At 38.1% G+C, this 20,311-nt stretch overlaps 1 protein-coding gene across 1 annotated transcript in view; it reads right to left on the bottom strand.

The window, feature by feature from the left end:
• The window catches only part of LOC101881547 (long-chain fatty acid transport protein 6), a 37,581-nt gene extending 25,995 nt beyond the window's left edge, over positions 1-11,586 (bottom strand). Inside the window, exons 1-3 of the mRNA XM_005154900.2 lie at positions 10,969-11,586; positions 2,279-2,485; positions 132-290 (exon numbers count right to left, since the gene is read on the bottom strand). Of these exons, the coding sequence (XP_005154957.1) occupies positions 132-290; positions 2,279-2,485; positions 10,969-11,482 (880 nt within the window). The 5' untranslated portion in view covers positions 11,483-11,586. The remainder of the gene's footprint in view (positions 1-131; positions 291-2,278; positions 2,486-10,968) is intronic.
• Between the last annotated feature and the right edge of the window lie 8,725 nt (positions 11,587-20,311).

The following is a 20,311-nucleotide window of genomic DNA, read 5'->3' on the forward strand; positions in this document are numbered from 1 at the left end:
GATTACTCATTTGGTTTTAGCAAAGCATAAGTTTCCAAAATGGCAGCAAACTTACGTATGTTTTATAAATTTTAGTCATATTTTTAATATTCATATTCTGTATGAATACAGTTAAGTGAAACAAGCCCTACCCAACTCAATGCATCCACCGATGCCAAGAAGAGATGCTGCGCTGTGGTAAAGAGGCAGAGTAATATAAATGATGTCATCTGCAGTAGCACCAAAAGCCCACAGTCCAGCAGCTCCTTTAAGAACCTGCATCTGACTGATGACTGCAGCCTTTGGAAGACCTGTAATGAAAACATAAATCCATGCCTAACACTTTTTTTTTTTTCCTGTGGAAGATATCTAAAATCATAAAAGAGTCAATTTTGTTTCTTCCTGACCAAATTTTCAGCCATCTCTTTAGAAGGCTGCTAATAGAAAACTGTCTGTTTAATACAGTATTGCATGCATGGTCTGTACACATAAAGATATATAAACCAGTTTGTAACCTCATATGTTGTTTAGTTAATCTAATGTCAAATCAATTCAAATAGGTGGAAACATGAAGAAATGCTATGGTTAGCATGTTATCAAACTATATAGAGCCAAATAAGGGCCAAAAGCATTTACTGTACATACAGACTTCCTTTAACATAAAGAGGCATTACACTAGATCTCTTCTAGGCAAGAGTCCTTGTTTGTAATGTAATTAAGAGTCACTGATTGTAATGTAATTAAGAAAAGTATGGGATCTAGACAAAGTAGATCACATAGTGGGTGCTTATCTAAGATGCGTATACCTATGTCTACCTATTTGTTCTAGAACTCTGAAAATCACATAAAATTAAAAAAAAAAAAAAAACAAAAAACAAAAAATCCAGCGAAGAGTCCACTCCAGTTAGGTTCTTCTTAGTGAGTTTCTTCAGGTTCAGCACAGAATTTCTGTTCAGCAAAGCACAGACTCACCCAAGGGCTTCTTGGGCCATTACTCTGGTACCCATTATTTTGAGTAGGTATTGTGCTCTTGCTTCATATATATTCTCACATACAGACACAAATTTTAGGCTGAGTTCTGATGAACAGTGAGAACTCAAAATGCTTATATTCTCGCTGTTTAAAACATTAAAAATTTTAAAAAATTACGGGTCAGAAAGTTTTCTTACCTACAATAATGCAGCCACCATTCATCTGAAGACTTACCTGGAGCTGCTAACTGGAAGTGTAATCTGTGGAGATTCTAGCTACACTTTAAAGGTATTTCAAAACCCATCATACTAAAGAGAAAAGGCAATAAACCCATGTTGCCTGTGAACCACTTATAGTAAGAAGTGCTCTACAGATTCTTGACTTTTTAAATTCTGCCTTTGCAGGCAGCTAACTACAGACTTTGCAAGATACTTACTTCTTTTAACTAAGTTTACTGGTCATTGATTGTAGGAGCAACACTATGCACTTGCTTTATTTGGAAGTGTGAAAATGCTTAGTTACTGTAGATTAGAATTAGTTATTCCACATTCTTCAGCATAAACAAACCTTATTCTTTTAGTTATATAGGTTACTGTAAATTAATGTAATACATATAAGCATTTAAAAGTAATTTAACTTCTACATAACTAAAATTTCAGACTTTACACAGATGTTCTGAATGCACTTATAAGAGCAAAATCATCCTACCTGGAGAATTCTATCATATTTTTTAGCTAGAACTCCTTACTTTAAACCAGAAGATCATCCATGTTTATATTAGTAGTATTACAAGCATACCTGACTTCTTGACAATATTTGTAACTCCCTAATTTTTTTTTGTTACAGACTGATTTTTATTTCCTGTTTTTCCCCAGAACCTGAAGCAAATAAATTAAATAATCTTATCTTCTGCCTCTAAAGTGACCTGCATAGAATCTGACTTAATGAAGAAAAACCAAATGTCAATTTGATTGTTTGAAGATTGTTTTTTAAAGCTCTAGTTATGATGTCAGCTATATTAGTTAGGCAGTGATATGTGATCAGAAAATAGTATTTACTATAATTGCAAACCCACCAAAAATGCAAAACGTTTTATATACACCTTAGCTGTGAACTAGCAAGAGGTAAAGCTTCTGGTAGTATTTGCACAACGTAGCAGGAAAAAAAAAAGTCCATCACTGTATATAAACAGTCACAAGAAACATGCTTATAATGTTTCTAAACAAGAAACATGATATTCTCTTATGAAAAGATGAACCAAAAGATCAGAGTTTTGGAAAATTCAAGTTTCTAGATGAAAGCTGAAGAAAAATATAGACTCTTGTACCTGTTGTTCCTGAAGTGAATATGTACAAAACAGATGACTTGAGGTTGTTGGCAGAGCGTCGATTAACTGGAACAGGGTCATCAGATGCAGCCTCTATTTTGTCTAAAAGGGTATGCACAGTTGAAAAAGTGGAGTCTTTCGTCATTATCCAAACACTAATATCTTTTTGGAGGTCAGGAAGAATTTCTTCCAGTGTCCCGAGCAAATCTTAAAAATTAACATAATATAAAGTTACATCATCTCTTCAGAAAACTATCAAATAAAATATTCTTCCCAAAAATGTTTTACTAGTTTTATTCTTTATATTAGAAAGAGGAATGAAGGTCACCTCCATAGACATAAATAAATTAAATAAAATAATGAGGAACTAGAACAAAAAGTCATTGAAAACATGATATGATGTGGTAAAAATACTGCTGACTCCACAAGGTCTAATTGTCAACTAGCCCTCAAGCCAACATGGTGAACCTTTATTCCTTGCTGCTGCATCCCACCTCATTTTGGATAATCCTTGGTCATTGCTAAAACCAGAATGAAGTGTAGTTAAGTTTCAACGTCAAATAAAATGAAGGAATCTGTTGGAGATGCAAGGCAAATACATACATAACTGGTAACTGGAGTATAGCTTTCCATGAATGCCCTCAACAACAATCTCTCATTGAGTGGTATTTTTTAACAAATAACACATAAACTATCCTATATGTAGGAACCTGAATTTCACAGAATAGAAATATGATACAGGCCTGTGGCTTATTCAGACACTGCTGAAGAACCATGTGGCTATTTTTGTAGTGCTTTGAGTGTTTTAGATACCTTAATGCATTTGATTTTAGGTGTATCAGGCAGTTTTATTTTATTTCATGTTTATTTTTTTATCACACATTCATTCACTGAAAGCTCTTCTTTCACTAAAAGACATTTTTTCTATTGGGTTTTACCAGAAGATATATAAAAACTCACTTTTATAAAATAAAAACAGCAGCATAACTAATGTCTATGTTGTTGGCTTCTCAGGAAGAAAATCATTACAGAGCCCCAGATTAAACAAAAAGGAAAAATATATACAGAGGCCAATCCTTAAGTAATACTTTTATATTTATGTTTCTAAGCATTTTTACAAGCTATCACTTTCTCAGAACATTGCATTGGCACTGAAGTACTAATCCAGGAACAGTCTCAAGAACAGGAATACTGTTTTCAATAGAACTATTCATACACTTAAGGACTCATTTACACTTAAGTGCTTTGCTAGATCACAGCCTATGTAATTAATGTTACAAATACCCCTGCAGGTATAAATTTATGTTACTATCTCAGGTTTCAGAGGTGAATAAACAAAGTTGACATGACTCACACAGAACCTTATAATGAGGCATTGCCAGAGCCAGTATTTCAAATCCTCATCAAGTCCGAATATGGATACCACCAGTAGAAACCTCTTGCATAAATTTCACATTAAAATACCTGAAGATATTTAATCTTTCAGAAAACTACTTTCCTAATGACAGACTGCTTTATGTATTTTAATGAATGACATACTAATCTCTGTTACTGTAACAGAGTTCAGCCTACTGCCGACAGCTAAACGTATGTCTTACAAACCTAAACCCTACAGAGTACAAGTCTTTTTTACTGTATGGATGCTTAGAAAATAGATCTGATGAAGTATGACATAAAATTTTTTGTGTTCTAAATTCCTTGTATTGTGGAGTGATTTCAGGAAGGAATTACCCAAATAATTATGAAAAGCTAAAAGACAGATATCCTCCCATTTAAATCACTGGAGTATCAACCCCTTCCATTAAATATAGCAATAAAATGGAAAAATGTGAAGATAAAATAATGTTCAGGACAATAATGTTAACCGCAGGAAACCTGATGCATTGAAAGTCAAGGTTCATTGGCATAATAGTTCTGTTTTGCTGTCATATTATAAAACTAGGGTATTTTAAGTAATGAATATGAAAATACAACAGTATTATTTCTAGTGAAAAACAGCTGTTAATCAATCAAATGTGACAGAGTAACGATATACTTATTTCTTTCTTCATTTTTGTCTTCCTGTTATCCACATGTATAGACATATATCTCCTAAATATACAAATGATAATTTTTGTAGGTGCAACTCAGTCTGAGAACCTAGCAAAAGAAACACACATGTTAGAAGTGGCTGTAGCTGTGACCGTTGCAGCATTTCCTTGTTTTACATAGATAAATTAATTCCTTCTTGGATTTCCTTAAATTGTTTTGCTTTTTACATTTTAAGCAATGAAAGTGTATTATTTACCAATTCTCAACATGTATACAGAAGACTTTTTTTTTTAGGACTGATGACCTGAAGAAACTCACAAATATTCTTAAATCCTAAAAGGCATTCAGAAGTTCTAGGTGACATGTACACCAAGGTCTCTGTGTATCTGAGTAACACAAAGTGCAAGACTGTCAAAAAGAACAGACTTTTTCTCCGCACACCCCTTTTCTTTCCTTCCTTCAAAGGAAGAAAGATAGCAACCATTGATTTCAACTCTATAGACAAAATAATTTAAGATTCAAGAATGACAGGAGGGCATAGCTCCCTTCCAGTAGAACGAAACATATCTACTCTAAATAATTAAGAGCTAGCTTCAAATAAAACATACATGTTGTTTATTATTTCTGTAAGTATTCACTCATAAAATCTTTGTTTTTTGCTGCTGCACAGAGGCTGGCTTGATTTTTCCACTACAATTGAACTATGAATTAATTCTAAAAAAGTTTTTCTTCTGTGCTCAGGAATCTACTACTTGGAATAATATGTAAACAGTTTGTAATTATATGTTATCTTGAAAGAAATTTCTAGTTAGATAGCAGAGAACAGCAGAAATATGAAGTGATTTCCTGAATAAGAAAAGGTCATTTAAAACAGCTGTATTTAAAGTGCCAGAAGCTGAAAATTACTTCTGGAACACAAGGAGCATGGGGTCTTTAAAGGTAACTTTCAGTTGTACTAACATATTTCCAGAGAATAATTCTGTTACTAGCCAACTAATGTTTTGTCCCATGAACAAAGAACTTCTGTGCCAGATGTTGTTTAGGGCTTATTAGTCTTTACATATTATCTTGTCCATGTGTCAGGAAAGAACAGCCCTGTTGGAGGAGCTAAAGTTTGATTACGTCTAGAGGTACCTGGTATGTGTACTTTATCGTACAGGAAAGCAACTATAGTAAAGCAATTTAACTATTTAATCTTATGGTTTCTCTAAAGTGTTTGTTTACTTTTTACAGTCTGAATGTATATTCAGGCCTTTATTTGTTTTGGAAGAAATGACTGCTCTAATAAAGTTTGGCAATGTAGTCAGCCGTTCTGTGTGCATCTGCATGCATCCATCGATAGTTTTTATATGAATATTCACCATTTGCTATTTACCTTCTACTGGAAAAAAAAAAAGCCCAAACCAAAAACCCCTGTCATTGGTCATGATAAATATGTTCCTCCACCTTTTTTTTTTTTTTTGGCTTTTTTTCCACTGTTGCTTTTAAAGAATTCATTGTTCAACAAAAAGTTTGTGTAACTTCCATTAAACTGGTTACAGGGATATGTAACTCACATCTTTTAAGAAAGCAAGGAAAATATGTTTTCATTTTAACTGCTGTTCTAGGCTTCAAGTTGCACAAAAGGGTTTTTATGTTATTTTTCAGCAAAGAAACAATGCAGCCTGTTGGCAAGGACACAGTGCTACAATGATGAAAGGAATACATCAGATTATGAGATCAAGTTGTACTGAACAGAAAGTTTCTTGGAAGAAAAAGGTACAATTTTTTTTTTACATAGCTTTGATGTGTACCCTGGTTGATACACTCAGTAAGCCATGGCAAGTCCAAACTCTTCCCTACATCAGCCTCAGAAAATAATTGTTATTTGTATTTGATGCCCCAAGTGACTCCTTACACTGAGCAGTTATTTTCACTAAGTAATAATAACAGAAATTAAAAGGCTGTTTTGGCCCAGGATCAGTGTTTGTATTTTGAAATGTCAGTGAAGGCAGTAAAGGTAGTAAAACAGAAACCAGCTTGGGAATCATGGTTAGCACTGTTTTCCATTTAAAGGCCATCTCAGAGACAGGAGAAGCAAGTTATCTAAAAGACACGGTGACTAACAGCACGTAAGAGGGTCTTCTGTAGGTCTTCTATGGTTTCTTTGTCCTAAATGTTTCAGTCTAAATAGTTTTTTTATTCCAAATAGTTAACAAAAGATAGTTTTGGCAAAATTAATTATTTTTTTCTCTCAGTTACTAAGACATAATGCTGTTACTTGTATGTAGTACCATATGACCTTAATTCACACATACCAAAAAAGAATGCTCACTCTCTCCAGGATATAGGTGTCTTCTGTCTGAACTTTACTCCTGACAGTTATAGACCCTAATTCTGAGCTTAGATGGAAAGAAATTCAGAACGCATTCAGAAGTAGCAGAAAGCACTGCTGGTACATCAAGAATAAAGAATCCTGTCCAGGAAAATGCTATACTTGCACAGCTGGCAGATGCAGCTCTGTATAGGATTTCAGAATCACAGAACAGCTGTGTTTGGAAGGCATCTCTGGAGGTCATCCTGGTCCAACACCTCTGCTCAAGCTGGCCCACGTAGAGCAGACTGCCCACACATGTCCATGCAGCATGTACACTCCCCAAACAGCCTTTGCTATCAAGACTTCAGTAAATCAATCCCATGCAGTCAAATAATACAGTCATTTCACAGTTATATCCTCACATCAAAAGTCATGATGGCAATCAAAGGTGTCCTACTAAAACCTGAACTCTACCAAGCAGCAACACTATAAATGCACTGGCAAATTCCATTTGTACCTTCTGGTGGGTCACTGAATTTTAAGTGTTGTTTAGTAGTATTGCTGTTACACAGCTACTGTCCAAAAGACAAAATGTAATCCCTTGGTCAAGCAAGACTCCAGTGAATATAAATATTCCCTAGAAAGGACACATCACCTTAGAAGTGCCTTTATTTTAAGCAGTATCTTATTCTGCTGTTTAACCAGCATTTTTTTAACAAGTAAGGGTGTCATAATCTCGTAACATATGTAGCTAAGGATTACCTTTTAAACAGGTCAGATTGCTGTGTGGTCCTGATAGATGGGCATACAGCTGCATTTTTTTCTCCAAGTTCCTACTTTACTTACATGTTAGTTAATGGTTGTTTTATTAAAATGCAGTTTTAAACTCCAATTTTTGAATCTCTTTCAACATTCCCCAGAATGGGAGTGGTGGTAGACAGTATTTCTGGGAATAGAAGTGCGAGAATGTTACGTAACAAATTAAAACAAGAGGTAACTGCTCTGGGAACACAGTAGGCAAATGAAAGTAGCTAAAGTAAAAGCTCTCTCTGGCACAAAGGCTAGTGGAAATACTGGAAAGGAACACAAACTCTAAATATCTGTAAATCAGAGAATCTGTATTTGCCTTACAACCTGCTCTTGAATGAGAAATTAAAAAAACAAGTTACTAGATTTTGTTAAACTATTTTGCTGCTATCATAGAAGAAAATCAGCCTTTTAGAGATAAGACATTTCATATAAGTAGCAAATAAGAAGGAGAAATGTTAATATTTTTATAGCATATCTTTGGCTTAAAAACAAAACATTCAATTGCAGAAAGTTTGTAGAATATGTAAGTCAAAACCAAACCTCCAAAATTTAATTACTACTGGAAGATTCCCATCTAAAGTTAGAAGAAGCAATTAAAATATCAGGAAATTGTAAGAAGTCTGAAGAAAAGTCTGACTGAGAGTGCTGAAGGAAAGACAAGATGATACTAATTGGACCAGGCCACCAAACCACAACCTCCGAAAAATATGCAGCACAAAAGAAAACTAGAGAGTACAAATTCCACAAATTAAAGTCATCTTGCAAGATGCAGCATGAAACACGGAACAAGGCGTGGAAGAAAATGCAACCACAAATAGTACTGAGCCCATTTGGATAGAGGTATCATGTTTGTAAAAAACAAAAGCATTTGGAAAAATGACATGTATCAAGATGCATTCATCTCATGCAGAGAAAGGCTGCACCACCGTTCTGAGCAGGGAAGATTAATAATAAACAGTTATCTGTGGGAACAAATATTCTGCTGATCTGATATCAGCAGAAGGTGCAAGGTTCCCTTTGGCACAAAACAAACCTTAATATTAAGTGGATTTGAATACAGGTTCCTGATTTAATGTGCCATTACAGACAAGAATTTCAAGAGCAAATTTGGTCTTGAGCACAAACAGTCAATGAGCAAAGTGTTAAGTGGATTATTTCTGCTGTGCTGCAGTATATGAACAAGTTCAACGGTCATCCAAAATACTGAAAAGATTGTTTTGTAACTGTTAAAGAAACAGAATTGCTAAGTCAAGAATATGTTTGTTTGTGGAGGGTCAAAAATATACATATTTTTAAAACTAGAATTTCCATTATCCAGAAATAATGCCATTACATACTAATCTCTGATTAAAAACCCAATCTTAGCTGCCAAACATGATACCTGACTATGACAACGACAGATAATGGACCACAGGTTGATTGGTTTTAGTGTAAATATTTTGCAAAAAAAAAATCTACTCTGTTCAAGCTATGCACAATCCTGTGGAAAACTGTGCCACAAAAGCAAAACACACAGCTAAGTTTGAGTCATTCTTACTGGTAAGGATAATTCCTTGAAACACACACTAACACTTGATAAAAGGATGTTTACAGACCTCTGAGAATTATCTAGCTGTGTAACCTCAGTGTTAAATAGTGCCCTGCAATTTTTACAAACATAAAGGAGAAATTACCATGTATAATAATTATGCATAACATGTTTTTGTTTCTAGAGTGGTATGAGTTAGTCCTCACAGTCACCAAATGGTATATGAACCTTCAGTTGCAAAACCTGGATTCCTGAAGAGAGGCTTCTTTTCCATAAGACATGGCCAATAATCAAGGACCTAGCAGAACTTCACCGTGTTTCACAGACAGAGATAAAAAAGAGCCTCTAAGTCCCAAAAAAGAATACTGCAGAGCCTCACAGGTTCAAGGGACTGACAAATGTAATGCAGAAACTGAAACATATGAATAACTTAAGAAGACCAACATACAAATGCCTGGCTCAGAGACTAATTAATTGATATACCTTTGGTATCACCTGTCTGCACATAGCTATTCTTTTGTGAGCAGAAGCAGACTCATAGAGTAAGCTAATTAACACGATCACTCTTGTTAGCTGGTGGTAACAGTGAAGACTGAAGAAACACATCCCATTCCCGCTTCACTAATGTTTGTTTCATTAATTGGTTAACCTCTAATTTTAATAAAGATACTCTTAGGTAAAAGTTTTGATCCAAAGTTCTCCCTCATCACAGACAAGAATTCCCTGAATATTAATTCCATTCCTCAACGTATACATGCAAAAGCACATATTCATGACACCGTGTTAAATTAGAGTGTTTTTTTATCAAGTAAGAAAGCAAAATTAAGAATTGTTGGTTCAGATGCACTGTTGACATGTGTTTTGGGATTATATTTAAGTTGGCTTTTGTTCATTCTCTTGGTTCAATTACCAAGCATTCTTAACCCAGTGTACCATATAGAATCTGAATGGCAAAATTCATAATTACAAAACATGCAAGGGGAAAAATCTGAAGTATATTTTTGAAAGCTCAAATTTGCAGCAGCAGAGAACAAATAGGAGTAAATCCACCATTTAGGTGTCATGGATGTAAAACCCTACAACCTGTATAATAGGAATAAAGCAAGAATTTGTGAAACAGTAAGGCAGGTTAGACTCAAAATAATAATTTTAGAGAGGTAAAACCACATTACTATTTAATATCCTGAAATACTGTCCTCACACTGAATGTCAAAGTTCTCTGTGCTCTTTTAGCATTGCAGGTTCACTTGCACTTCAGCATAAATGCTAAGGCAAGTTTAGATTTTGGATCTGCCTTCATTTTATGCATTCAATTTATACACAATTGAAGCCTACTTTGCATACAAAATGCACAGTATGCCTACATAAGATCTTAAATTCTTCTGAAGAACTCAATAAAAATGTAGTACTCTTTGGAAACTTATGTAACACTATTACTTCCTATTCAATTTCTTCTACAACAACAAGAGTAAGTTGGTTACTACAAACCAATTCCCTATGTGCTACACCTGTAAAAATAACCCCTCAATTTTAGTTCCTAGACGACTGTGAATAGTTGTGCAGCAGAGATCGTACAGTCTAAGCTTAAGACCTTCGATTTTGCAGAGTGGTTTTGATCACTAGAAAGGAGGGAGGTAGTACAGGAGAACAAAACTTATGGCTTAAGATTAAAACTGATGTTTTAAAAAGAAATGGGAAATTAATAGATCATTTTAATCTTTTCTGAGGTGCATGAGGGAACTACTGAAGCAATTAACTACTCGGAACAGGCTGTACTGAGCTGTTGCAAACTTTCTTGCAACAATCATTTTAAAGTAAAGGTTAAACCCATATCCCCAAAAGCATGGGTATACTTGATTCTGCCTTACAGGCTTACAATTTATGACCTCATGAAGCTCCTTCTAGCCCTAGGTTTCTTCCATTCTGTGAAAATCTTAAAAGCAGGTTTTCAATAAAGCTGGAGAGACAGTCACAGGGGATATGTGACATTAAACTCTGGATGCACAGAGTAGGTATATACTGTACCTGCTCCCACGACAAGTATCTTGGGCTCGCAGCTACTGACACAGTGCAGAAGAGATCTGGATCGGACATTGAAGTTGAGAAAAGCCACCACGCAGCCCAGCTTGGACAGTCCAAACCACACATGGATGAAGTCTGGCTCGTTGGCCATCAGCAAGGCCACTGTGTCGCCCTTCTTCAGAGCCCCATGGTGTAGGAACACCTGTGCTACCCTGTTACTTTTCCTGTCTACGTCCTGGTAGGTGTGCACTTTCCCTTCATAGATGAGAAACGGCTTATGAGGTTGCTTCTCAGCCAGCTTCACAAACTTGTCCAGGATGGTGAAAATCCTCCCTTGCAGCCGGTACCTCTCCACTCTCAGCCCATATATCAGTACTTTCAGCAGGTACCTCAGGTCTGCCCAGAAGTAGGGAAAGATGACCCTCTGGATGAGGTACATGGAGACAATTCCGGCGGCAGCGCCCGGTACCCAGGAGGGCAGCACTAGGAGCGGATAAAGGTCGTCCCAGCCACTCATTTCCCTACAGCCAGGCGGCTTGACACACGAGCCGGGACGCGGGAAGCGGACAGGCAGAGTGCCGAGTCTGCAGAGAAAGCCGGCAAAGGCTGGGGCTTCTCCTACCCTCTCCTCCTGTAGGGCAGTGCGATACCGCCCGCAGAAGCCCGCAGCAGCTCCCCGCCAGGCAGCTGCAGGGGAGCTGGGGAGCCACAGCTACCGCCCCGCCTGCCGGAGCCGCCCGCCGGGCTCAGCCTACCCCCGCTGCGGTGGGCTGGGCACTTGCATGCGACAGGCCCCAGCGGGAGCGGCGAGGGAGGGCGAACCAGTGAGGCGAGGCGAGGCGAGGCTCCCGCCGCACGGGCCCCACTGGGCTGCTGCGGGCGCGGCGGCTGTTCCCTGAGCCGGTTGTGTGAGAAGGGGTGTGCTCTCTCACCTCACTCCACCGCCGGGAGCCGGGAAGGTTCGGTAAGGCGGTGGCACAGCGATGGACCCCCCACCGTAATGAGAAGTCAGTTACCACCGCTGGTCCCTGAGGCTCGGTGTCCAGGCGCTGTCACCATAGCGGCCCAGGTAGCCCGCTGCCCGTGCTCACACCCCACCCGGGCCTCCGGAGTAGCTTAAGACTGAGGAGAACAGCACTGCAACTACCCCGGGTCTAGCAACTACCTTAGGGAGCTGCTCTGTCCCCCTGGAAATGGGGCTGGACCAAGGCTGAGGGTTAGTACAGCATGCAAATATCACCTGTGTCCTAAGGGAAGTATGCCTTGGAGCAGTCACACCTGGGCATGGTACTGATCCCGATGCTGCAGCGATCTGTACCCCAAGCACTTCAACATGCTGGTGGCTCGGCATCCACTGCTGTTGCTCTTGGTGACCTGCTGATGTGCAGAATACTCCGGTGGCTCAGTGTGTAACATAGGGCTTATCTGTTTTAGTTCAGCTGAGTCTGGAGTTACGTAGACCATGACATGTCTTAATTGTGAGATCTGAAAGCTGACACTTTGGCCTTGGTGGTCTTTAGGCGCTAAGCCAGTTTGCTCTGTTATTTGTGCACTTTGGAGTCAGCAAGGGATGTCACCTCTGGACAAAACAGAAATTTATATACCAGAGGATACTTCTTACAGACTCTCATTAAACTTTATGAATATCTTGGAGGGAATCCCATATCTGAAGGGGTATGCTAACCTTCTTTTGAAGCTGACTAGCACAAGTATTAGTAGAAGCCCTGAACAGAGTAGTAAAGCCTGAATAGTAACAGCAACTCATCACTAGGGTCTTTCCAGAATCCTCCTTTACTCTATTGCTGGATAAATTGGATTCTCATGGTGTGGACAGGTGTATTTTTTACTGGGTTGGAAACTGGCTGGATGGCAAAGCCCAAAGAATAGTGGTAAATGGTATCATATCCAGTTGGCGACTGGTCACTAGTCAGGGCTCAATGTTAGGGCCAGTGTTGTTTATTATCTTCACTGATGATCTGGATGAGGGGATCAAGTGTGGTAAATTTGTGGATGACATTAGGATGATCTGCTGGAGGGTAGGAAGGCTCTGCAGAAGGATCTGCACATGCTGGATCACTGGGCTGTGGCCAGTGGGATGAGGTTCAACCAGGCAAAGTGCTGGGTCAGTGGGTGATGAGCAATTGTATTGTGCATCACTGTTGTTTGGTTGGGGGTTTTGATTGTTGTTGAGGTTTTTTTTCCTTTTGGTTTTATATCTCTTTGTTATTTCCCTTTTCATTTTTAGTAGTATAATACTGTACCCTATTATTAAATTGTTCTTACCTCATCCCATGGGTTTTACTTTCTATTTCCTGATTCTCCCCATTCCACTTTGTGGGGGTGGAGTCAGTGTGTGAGCAAGTTAGTGGCTGTGTGGTACTCAGTCACTGGCTTCTTCCCTACTTCTGCCCAAGTCGTTCTCTTTATGTATAAGGATCTCTTTAGCATCTTTTAGAAGCTTTATCACAGAAGCAAGAAAATTGGTGTCATTGAAGTGTCAGTGAAAATGTTCATGGGTGAGGAAGCAACAGCTGCAAAAGAGCTGAAAGGATGATCTGTACAGATAATGAAGAACAGTTTCCAGGCAATCAGAATAACAAATGCATTGTTTCTGGCAAGCCCAGGAGGCCCACACTCTGATTAAACCACAGCACAAATGACTCATAAAGGGACAAACCTGCCCTCTCACCTGTGGAGGATAACAACAATGTTCCAGAATATCACATATGCCAGTGCTCTCTTGTTACCCAATAGGTGATAGAAAAACATGGAACTAATAAAGAACTCAAGTGATTTAATTCAAATGCTGCAAATAGATTCCTCAAATTATTGTGTTATTACAAGACATTCCCCTGTAAATGTGATACAGATTTCTGCTCTACAAACTCAACTTGTAAATAACTCTAAATCAAAGTGCACACTGCCTTGCTTAATGTTTGAAAAAGTTACTGCAGAACTGAAACAACAGATCCTTGTTTTCTCATGCATTTTGGCATACATTTCATGTCATGCAGTTGGCGAAACAGTACTTTATCGCTGAGAGAAAGGAGCTTTTGAAGTACATTGTTTACCAGTTCCCCAGTAATCTTCACAGGAAAAGCTCAGTTTATTCTGTTTTTTTCTGCTCTGGAAACTGATGGACACAAGAAATGATGGAATTTTAATTCTGGCCATTTGATTCAAGCCAAAACTCAGCTTTATGCTCATTACTTTATGTCATTTGAAAAAAAAAAAATCTTAGCTCCTTAAAATCCTGGAAATCATATGAACTGTCTTTCCTGTGGTCCCATTAAGCACCGAGAATTGAATGAGAGGATCAGGGAGAAATGTGGGTGAGACAGCAACAAACATGTTGAGAAATGGCAGGCAACAGCTTCTTAAACTGCTTTTCAAAACTAAGAATGCTCCTTACTACTGGACATCTTTTCTTTAGGTCGTTGCATAGTCAAATTGTGTTAAATTGTGAGTGGTCTTTGTCAGCTCCAACTGCAGAACAGTCGGTTTTAGCTCAAAACTCTCTTGTTTTGACTAACTTTTAGCATAAATTTTTAAATCTAGACTAACACATTTGACTTTGCCCCAAGGGAATAGAGAACAAATGCTTGAAATGCTGAGTTCTGTTCTCAGCTGTCTCTAGTACTAGTGTTATTTCCTGGTTTACCACTAAGACTGAGGCCTGATTAGATTAAGAATATACAGACACTGCTTTGCTATATGAATGCTGTCTGGACATATACTGGAAACAAATTCAAACTAAATAGTGTAAAACTAGATTACAAATAGATTTCATGATTCTTTAAAGGCAATAGTGGCAGTGGGCTGATAGTTTTTTTATTGATGCAGTAGTGTTACTTACTTGCAAGGTGTAGTGGAGGTATTATGTGTTGTATTCCATATACATGTACACCTACAAAAGACAGTTCCTTACTTGTAAGGTATAGTGGAGGTATTTACCATCTATCCTATACAGATGGACATTAACGGAAGACAGAATTATTTAGTTTTGCAGTTTTGCAACTGCTGAGCGTCACTTCTTTCACAGAATCACAGAATCACAAGGGTTGAAAGGGACCTGGAAAGATCATCTAGTCCAACCCCCCTGCAAGAGCAGGGTAACCTAGAGTACATCACACAGGAACTTGTCCAGGTGGTCCTTGAATATCTCCAACGTAGGACACTCCACAACCCCCCTGGGCAACCTGTTCCAGTGCTCTGTCACTCTCACAGTAAAGAAGTTCTTCCTGATGTTCACATGGAATGTCCTATGCTCCAGTTTACACCCATTGCCCCTTGTCCTGTCACTGGATATCACTGAAAAAAGCCTAGCTCCATCATCCTGACATCCACCCTTTACATATTTGTAAACACTGATGACGTCACCCCTCAGTCTCCTTTTCTCCAAGCTAAAGAGACCCAGCTCCCTTAGCTTCTCCTCATAAGGGAGATGTTCCACTCCCTTAATCAGAAACATGTTTTGTGAGGAGTTAGAATTTTATCTGGCTTTCCTTAGGTGAAAGCTTGGGCCAATGTCTTGTGGTGTTCTTTTTTTGTTGTTGTTGTTGTTCTTTTTTTGTGCCTTCTTTTTTTGTTCTTTTTTGTGGCTTTTTTTTTGTTTGGTTGGTTTTTTGTTGGTTTTTGTTTGTTTTATTTGGCCATTTGGTTGTTTCTTAATAAACAATAACTAAATTAAATGCTACTGTAGCCTGTTCTTGAGCTAACATAAAAAACCAACCATACCGTTACTTGGTTGACCAGAGTTTAGCATTGTTAAATGCTATGTAAATGTGCATAATAAATAAAGAGAAAGTCTGTGAGCTATCCTTACATGTTGATTTGAAAGAAGAAGATAGAGGGAGGTTTAGAGATACTCTGGTTTACAATGATTAGTTTGAGGAAGGGAGAAAGAAAGCTAAAGGGGAAGCGTTTTGCCATGTAGTGCAGATGTGGCAAGAAATTACTACAGAAGTACTCCAAGAGTTAGATCTATGTGAAGCTCTGTGTATACTGATGAGAGTGAAAGAAAAAGCTGTAGGTAGTAGGTAATTGATAGAGCACCAAAGGAATCTAAATACAGAATAACCTGTGAATGAGAGAGATGTATTTTAAATATACTGTGCTGTGAGTTGAAAATCAGACAAGCAAGTGAGCAGGAGATTGCATTTACTAACATGTCTAGTGACTGGCACATCAAAGACATTAGTCATGATACCAGTGAAGGAAGAATTTAGATGTTTACCAGTGCTGCTTTAGATCTTACCAGTGCTGCTAATCCTAAAGAACAGAAATGATGGGCAAGATCCTAATGTAATAACTCTGATACATTAAAGAAAAATTGTGGTTTTGTGATGTCTGAATTGTCCCTCTTTCTCTAAACTGTGCACAGAAATTATATCAATCCTCTGAACTCATTATCTAAGTTTCTTTGTAAGGTTAAGATTAATTTGCGTCTTGTCATCCTCCCCTAGGGAGGAAGGAAATTTCTGTATTTCTGTAAGTTGCTTTTCAGTAATTCTCTCATTTGTATAATAATGGGTGAGCTGAGGCAGGAAATTACATTAGACAATGAAAAAGTCACAGCATGCAGGTGAAGCAATACTGGAGCTGGATTTGATCACTGCCTGTGCCACAATTCCTGCGTGATGCTAGATTAATTCCTTATGCTCTCCCCAAATTGAGTGATTTAGCCAAGCTATATGCCTAACCTTTGACTTTAAGACGCTCTTAGACTCTTGATTAGGTTATTAAACAAACAACTATAGATTAAGTCATGGGGAGCCATGCTTTATATGCTATGCTAAGTGGGATGCTGAAAAATTGAACCCTTAAAACTTATCAGACACATTTGATGAATTTTTCTGAGTCAAATTCATGTTAACTAATTAATATCAGCAGCAAAGATAAATTTTCTGCATGCATGGGTCAATGAGTGTAACACAAACTACTTAAGTTTTAAGTAAACATGAGCTACCATGTGCATTGAATAAAGCAATAGCTGTCTGGGAAAAGTGTATGTTATTATGAGATTAAAATTATTAACATAGGACACACTTGCAAGTGGTAAATTCATTCTGTGAAGGAAACTTAATTAAGGCCATTCCAAATATTAACTCTAAAAAACCTCTAAAAACTCCTATATTTTAAATGTAGTGACATTTATGTTAAGTAAATAGTATAGGAATAAATGTAACTGTTAATCAGCTTCCTTTTACATGTCATAAGCTGGAATCTATTTTACCCCTTACATAACAGAACTCATAACCTCATACCACAGACAAATCACTGAGCCCTAAATTATTTAGTATACTGTAATTATTCTGCTCAATTTCTCTTCAACAGAAAACATTTTGATGCCTCAGTATATGGTATGACCCAATAATGAAATATAAAGAAGTTGTCCTGGTTTGAGCAGTAGCAGTCATTTTTCTCCTTCTTGGTAGATAGTGCAGTGCTGTGTTTTGACTTTTGGGCTGGGAACGGTTGCTGATAGCAAGTATGTTTTGAGTTACTGCTCAAATGTTTGGTTTGTCCAAGGCCTTTTCTGAGCTCATGCTCTGCCAGGGAAGGAGGGAGGCAGGGAGGAAGGAGAGACAGGACACCTGAACCAGGCTAGCCAAAGAGGTATTCCATACCATAACACATCATACGCAGGATGTAACCGGGAGAGACCGGGAAGGGCTGGAGCTCTGCGGGGATGGAGGAGGTATCGGTCAGTGCTCAGTCGGGCAGGGTGGGGTGAGTTATGGGTCGGTAGCTGGTGAGGTGTTGTATTCTCTTCACTTGTTATTGGCTGTATCATCATTATTTGTAGTAGTAATGGCAGTACTGATTTGTGTTGTGCCTTAGCTATTAAACCGTTCTTATCTCAGTCCGTGGGGGCTACATTCTTTGGATTCTCCTTCCTAACTCTCCGGGAGTTGGGGGAACGAAGGGGGGTGTGAATGAACGAGCTGTGTGTGGGCTTGATTTAAACCACGACAGAAGTTTAATTTTCTTCTGGTGGGACTCACATGGAAGAAAAAGAATCTCCTTAGAAAGCATGATTAGCTAAAACTAAAATATTTTCCTGTAACATCTCAATGTAACAAGAAAATATACACAAATTGCTGAAATTCTGTTGTGCAAAAAACATGTAATTTTGAAGTTATCATTTTGAGACATTATGCCTTTTAATATCTGGATAACACACTGTAGAGCTATATGTATGTATATATATATTATCTGAACCTGGCTAATTAGTTTCACATTTTACTCGGGTAGGTTCAAGCCCATGTTCTTGATTTTGCTACTTTCACAGCTCCTGCCTTGCTAATCAAGTACAGGAAATGAATGACTGACTAGTCAAAGGGACACTTATTTGACTCTTGAGGGCAGTTAATTATTTGGAGAGAAAGGTCAAAAATACCTCTTAAATAAGAGTCAGGTGGAGATTTGAATCTGAATATAAATCCTGTAGAAAGGATATTCTGGTGCACTGCAAGAAAGACATAGGTCTTCAAAGTATGGAGAAAACATGCTTTTCAGAAAACTGAATGGAGAAAAAGTGGACTTCTTAGTATGAAGTGCCATGATTTTCACATCCTTTAAATAGGTATTCTAATGACCACAGTTTTACTAGACTTAAGGGTGATTTGAAAGTAACTAAACATATGGGCAGTGCATACCATGATTTTTTGTTATTCTTATAATTGTTGTTCTAGACTACTAATGCAGACCGTAATATCCTCATTAATTTTTAAGACATGTCAAATAATAAAAATTACTTCTATGTAATCTTATCTTGGCTTGGAATACTGTAACATAGGAGTATAGCAGAAAGTCTTCCAATGATCACCAGGGAAGTTTTCTGGCGTGCTGGCCTGTGCCAGAACAATGTGGATAGCTCGAGGAAAACTGCAACAATGAGTAAATACAACAAACTGGTTCTAAGTTGTCATCTCTGAGCTAGACATTTCAATTCTGTTTGGGTATGTGCTAGGGCAGAAAAAGCTAATTTAAAAATAATTTTTTAAAAGTGTGTTTTGAATAGCTACCAGTTGGAAGTGTTTAGTCTTTTTATTATCCTGTTGAATTTCTAGGTGAAAGGGCTGTTGGAATCATCCTTCAAAGGATTAGAACAGGGTGTTTTCCTTCTGTGCCTTCAGGCATGCCTAAGATAGTTTTCAACTTGCCTCTGTTTTCTGAGCTTTCACGTTTCCATTACAGAAACAGTATGCCAGAGAACATCTGTCCCTTACTTGTGCTTTCCTTACTTTGTACTTTGATCACATTAGAAATTTTACCTGATGACTCTGAAGATATTATTATCAGTGTTGGCTGATACAACAGTTCATCAACTGCAGCCTCTTCTTGCTAGCAGTTCTTCCCTTCACTTGTACTCCCATTTCAGAATCTTTCCCTATGTTTTAAAAAATCCTGTCTTCTATATGGAACACCGTTTTCAGAAATACTTTGTCATCTGGTATAATTGGGCTATGCTAAAGTACTGATTTAAAGTCAGTAGCAAAACTTTTTGCTCATTTTCTTAGTTTTCTCCTTACGTGCTACTTTTCTGTTTTATGGAAATAAAGAGGGAAACATCTCTTGAATGCGTAAAACCAAAATTAGAATGGATGAGGGAGAAAATTATTTCAGATGCTTGACAGTTACAGGTACTGGTATTTCTCTGCACATGTTTGGGCCTTTTCTTCTGAATCCTAAAACCACAGTAATTTTGTGGTATGAGAGACTAATTCCTCAAATATATTCTACCTACACTCAAGCTAGTGTGATTGTAAAGCAAAATACTGTTTTATTATGTCTCCTGTATCAAGTTGGTGTGGGTTTTGTTACAGCTAATAACGGTTTCTGGCACACATGAATTTCAGGTTTGCTTGAAGCAAGGTTTTGCATGCTCTTTGTTCTCCTGTTTTTTCTTGGTATTCTTCTTTGCCTTTTCACAAGGCAGCTTACTCTGACAGATGACTGAAAACTCCCACTTTGTGTTACTGTGGCTCCATTTCACATAGTGTCACCAAGCAATAACAGCAGCTCAATATGCTGGGACAAGCCAGGTGCTGAGCATGCCCACAATACAGGCAACAGTACCCTCCCTGAGCAGAAGGCAGTCCTGCTGCACTTCAACACACAAGGGATCTGGAGTCCTCCAACACAGGGGCTGTCAGCAGCTGACAGAAGGCCAGGGGATTGAATCAGGTGCAAGGTCCAGACAGTGAGCCCAGATAGGAAATGATGCCAGAGGTAGGACTAGAAACAAAGATATAGCAAGGTCCATCCACAAAACTGAGACAGCACACTTCAGGTATGAGTAGCTGTCCAGACCTCAGTTTAAATAGAGCTCCTGGGGCCT

This window comes from Melopsittacus undulatus, chromosome Z (assembly GCF_012275295.1).
Source record: "Melopsittacus undulatus isolate bMelUnd1 chromosome Z, bMelUnd1.mat.Z, whole genome shotgun sequence".
Lineage (NCBI taxonomy): Eukaryota > Metazoa > Chordata > Aves > Psittaciformes > Psittaculidae > Melopsittacus > Melopsittacus undulatus.